Source organism: Hevea brasiliensis, chromosome 3, assembly GCF_030052815.1.
Source record: "Hevea brasiliensis isolate MT/VB/25A 57/8 chromosome 3, ASM3005281v1, whole genome shotgun sequence".
NCBI lineage: Eukaryota > Viridiplantae > Streptophyta > Magnoliopsida > Malpighiales > Euphorbiaceae > Hevea > Hevea brasiliensis.
Genome location: NC_079495.1, coordinates 100,256,635 through 100,260,537, shown reverse-complemented (window position 1 = coordinate 100,260,537; position 3,903 = coordinate 100,256,635). Strand labels below are relative to the sequence as shown.

Here is a 3,903-nt window from a genome sequence, read left to right as displayed (position 1 = left end):
TTCTTAATATGCCCCATAATTCCACAAGAGAAACAGATATCAGGAAGCTTCTCAAATTTAAAGTTGACCCACTGAGTTTTGCCCTCTTCCTTTTTGTTATGAAACCCGGTAGGGAAAGGCTTGTCAATTGCAATTTCCACCCTGATTTTGAGAAAACTTGGGTAACCAATAAGACCCCCCTGAGTTAAGTCCACTTCTAATACGTTCCCCAGTGTGTTGTCGATGATATGAGCATTTGAAGCAGTAACTTTGTTAGGCGGTAGGCCATGAACTTGCATCCAAAAAGGTGAGCGTGTAAACACTATTTCTTCAAAACTCAAATCTAGTGGCCATTCCTGGATGGCTAGGTGTTGATTTTGTATATTCCAAGGTCTATTTTCCAAAATAATTTTAGCGTCAATTTCATGTTCAGAGCTAAAGAGAAAAGTATTCACCTTTTTTAGGCTGATTTTGAACCCTTTATGAGTTTTCCAGGCTTTTCCTAATACTGCTTTTGGGAATGAAGGGATTCAGGAACAATAGCAAAAGGAAGACAAATCAATGAACCTAGAACTAATTCAAGACGACAAATGCAATAATACAGGAAGCTCGAGAAGGTAAATTGGCCACAAGCCTTGTTATTGTCCTGATTTAAATAGTTATGGTGTTTTTAAAATGAAATGAAAGGTCTCGATTAAGATTCTATTAAGCAATATTAATTATTAATAGTTATTAGCTATTTTAATAACTATCTGTTATTTTATTAATTGTCAGTAATTAAATATTAGTAGTTAGTGATTAGTTATTTATATAATAATTTAAAGTATAAGTGTTCAGTCTATTAAAAAAAATATAAGTATTCAATAAAAATAATTGTTAAATTAGCTGTTAAACTTAAAAGTAATGGTATCATCAACCTAATAGTTGTTTTGTTAGTTAAAATGTTCTCTCAATCTCTTATAAAAGAGGTAATTTTCCATGAACTATTCCTACTAATATAAATATCATTGAACATTGTAAATAAGAGAGATAGTATTTTAATTAGAATCAAAATATTAAACCTTACCTTAAAAATTATTGCCAAATAGGACTAAAATAGTTTGTTTACATTTAATATAGAGTATTAAATGTTATTGAACGAAAATATGATAAATTAGAGGTAAAAGGAAAGGAAAAAAAAATTAAAGACCTAAATAGTTCTTTTTAATTGCATGTGTATCAAATTAAATACATGAAATATAATATTATATTAGAGTGTGTATAGTTTATTGTTATGAAATATAATTTAGAGTGTGTATAGTTTATTGTAATAAATAATTTGATATAATTTTCAATTTAATTGTTGAAAAAAATTAGAGTCATATTAAAACATTATAATAAATTCATATTGATGTGATCAAGTTTTTATAATATTGATTTTTTTGCAATTATGATTCATATTGATATATTTCAATTTTTACAATAACCATTCACATCTCCACCTTCAATACTGAAGAAAAATAAAATTATCTTTTATAAATTCAAATAGAAAATTTTTAATATTAAAAGAAAATTGCAATTTAAATTAATTAATTATAATAAATATACAAAGATATTTTAATCGAATTACTAGTCGTATATAAATTATGGGTAGAAGAATTGTCCTCCCTCAATATTAAAAAAAAATAAAAAAATAAACAGGTAATAAATATTTTAGGGACTGATATTTTCATATGATATTGTTCACATGTAAAGCTGTTAATTAAAAGTAAATAAAATAACATGCGTTCGCTTGGGAAACTCCCAAAGTTGCTGGGGTTTCTTGAATAAATTTTCAGGAATTGAAAAGGAAAAAGAAAAAGATTTCCATGTTAATTTGAATTGGAATTAAGTTGGAATGTATCAAAGATTAATAATGTGAGCATAAAGAAGCTCATTCCACACATCAGGCACTCCAGGGAGGCACCAATGTATGCAATCTGCATAAGTTTTTGGGTTGGATATTTGATCTTCTGTTAAGGGTTCCCATTGCTTTCTGTAAATAGATGGATGCCCTTCTTTTCTGTATTCTGAGAGCTGTGTAATATTGATCATCTGCACATTCAAGCCTCTTGTTTTCAAGTCATCCAGAACTCTATCCACCACCTGCATCATTTCTGGACAGGTAGCTTGTCCCCTGTATCCCTCTTTGAACACTTGCTCTGTTTCGCCATAGCAGTTTTCACCTTTAGCTCCACCCCACTCTGCAGCCCTGCAAGGATAAAGTTATTACATTTAGGAGCTGAGCAGAGAATAAAGAAGAGGGTCTTAGTCTCTCACATACTTTTGGTGAGTTGGCGACATGCTGACGAAGAACAATTGTGTTTTGGTTCGGTTAATGTGCACCTCCAGCCAATCAGCCCAAGTCTTCAAAGCCATCTCATAAACTCTTGGCATCTTTACTGTTTTGTAAATTGCATCTGGTCCTTCAAATGATCCCCACCTGATAAATTGCTTATATCAGATTTTGCAATTTAATTGGATTGTTTTGGTGGGTGGTTTCGAGGCTACTTACAGAACTTTCATTTGGGACCTTCTCCACCAAAGAAAGCTATTAAAAACGAGTATATCTGCATCAGTCCAATGCCTAGCATGCTTTTCAATTGCCTGAACTCTGACAATCCGATCAGGTACACGATGGTTTACTGGATCATCAGAGTTTGATTCCACTAGTAATGGAGCCCAGTACAACTCGATTGTTGCATTATATTCCTGGATTCGTCAACATTAATTACTCAAAATAAGCTTCGGGCTTTGGTTTTAGTATTTATGTCAAAAAAAAAAGAAGAAGAAAGCCCATGAAGGATTTATTGGAAAAGCCCATTAGGATAAAAAGACCCATGACAAAAATAAGCAAAAATGAACTTTCTATTGAGATTCGTGATTGGTGTGGTAACGTTCACAGAAGATTTAATATAGAAAGCCGAGTTGAAGGACTCACAATGGCCTTGAACGTCGCCAGTGAACCATTCTGGTACATGGATTTTTTGGCAGGAGGAATGGAGGAGTCCACTAGACACACCATTGAAACCCATTGACCTCTGTTCAGCGAATCCCCCACAAACATAAGCCTCTTGTTCCTTAGCTTCTCAAGCAATGCCGTGGCATTGAACCTTTTTGTTAACAAGGAGAAGAAGAAGAAGAAAAAGAAAATCCACAAAAACTCAAAAACATAGCCAAAGTACACAACCTGTACATAATCAGATAGTCACCATACAAAATCAATACACGTTCAAAAGATATGCAAAGTCTAGAGATGAAAACCGACCTTGGAAGGTCACATTGGTAAGGCTGCCACCTCCAATTCTGGTAGTTGAAATCCTTTCTGCCGAACTTTTGACAGGCCAACTGATCAGACATGAAAGTGCACTTTTGCTCTTTGTATAAAGGGTAAGTTTTGTTATCGAAAACCCACTTGCCGGAGAACAAATTGCACCTGGCAAGCAAGTCACCTGAACTTTTACGAGTAGTCCTATCTTGCATGAGCTCTCCACTCTTTTGGGTTAGATAAAGGGCGATTACGACGAGAACGGCGAGGAGGAGGGCAATGAGGGAATGAAAGGTGGTTCTGATCCCCCAAGCATTAGCAGCTGCTGCAGGAAGCATTTGGAGCTGGTGTTTCTTTGGAGCCATTGAGAAAGTGCGTAAAATTGAGCTAGTGTTTTCTCTTTTTTGAAGTTTCTGAAAATAAGGTTGTTGGAAATCCCTTTCCAGAATTAGGAGTAGTGGAAGTGGATTTCTGGCAGTTTGCTGAAAGCAACAGATAACAATTTGGAAGCCTGCCTAGCTTCCTCGTTTTTACTAAAATACCCTTCTTCTCTGTCATGCTATTGGGCCAGTTTCATCCCAGCTCTCTCTCTCTCTCTCTCTCTCTCTCTCTCTAGTTAATTACCAGTCGACTGTGCC

General features: G+C 34.5%; 1 protein-coding gene across 1 annotated transcript; it reads right to left on the bottom strand.

The window, feature by feature from the left end:
* Nucleotides 1-1,660: 1,660 nt before the first annotated feature.
* On the bottom strand, nucleotides 1,661-3,671 carry LOC110641627 (protein trichome birefringence-like 34). Its single transcript, XM_021793418.2, has 5 exons — nucleotides 3,266-3,671; nucleotides 2,939-3,110; nucleotides 2,513-2,709; nucleotides 2,282-2,440; nucleotides 1,661-2,209 (listed from the first exon to the last, which is right to left on the bottom strand). Exons 1-5 carry the CDS (start codon nucleotides 3,628-3,630, stop codon nucleotides 1,861-1,863), a joined length of 1,242 nt encoding a protein of 413 aa, XP_021649110.2. The 5' UTR covers nucleotides 3,631-3,671; the 3' UTR covers nucleotides 1,661-1,860.
* Between the last annotated feature and the right edge of the window lie 232 nt (nucleotides 3,672-3,903).

Excerpts from the sequence above, each read along its gene's own strand:
- LOC110641627 (XM_021793418.2), bottom strand. The coding sequence starts at position 3,630 with ATGGCTCCAAAGAAACACCAGCTCCAAATGCTTCCTGCAGCAGCTGCT. Across the intron at positions 2,710-2,938 it reads TGGCGACGTTCAAGGCCATT|GAATATAATGCAACAATCGA; the intron begins GTGAGTCCTTCA and ends TGACGAATCCAG. Across the intron at positions 2,441-2,512 it reads AGGTCCCAAATGAAAGTTCT|GTGGGGATCATTTGAAGGAC; the intron begins GTAAGTAGCCTC and ends GCAATTTATCAG.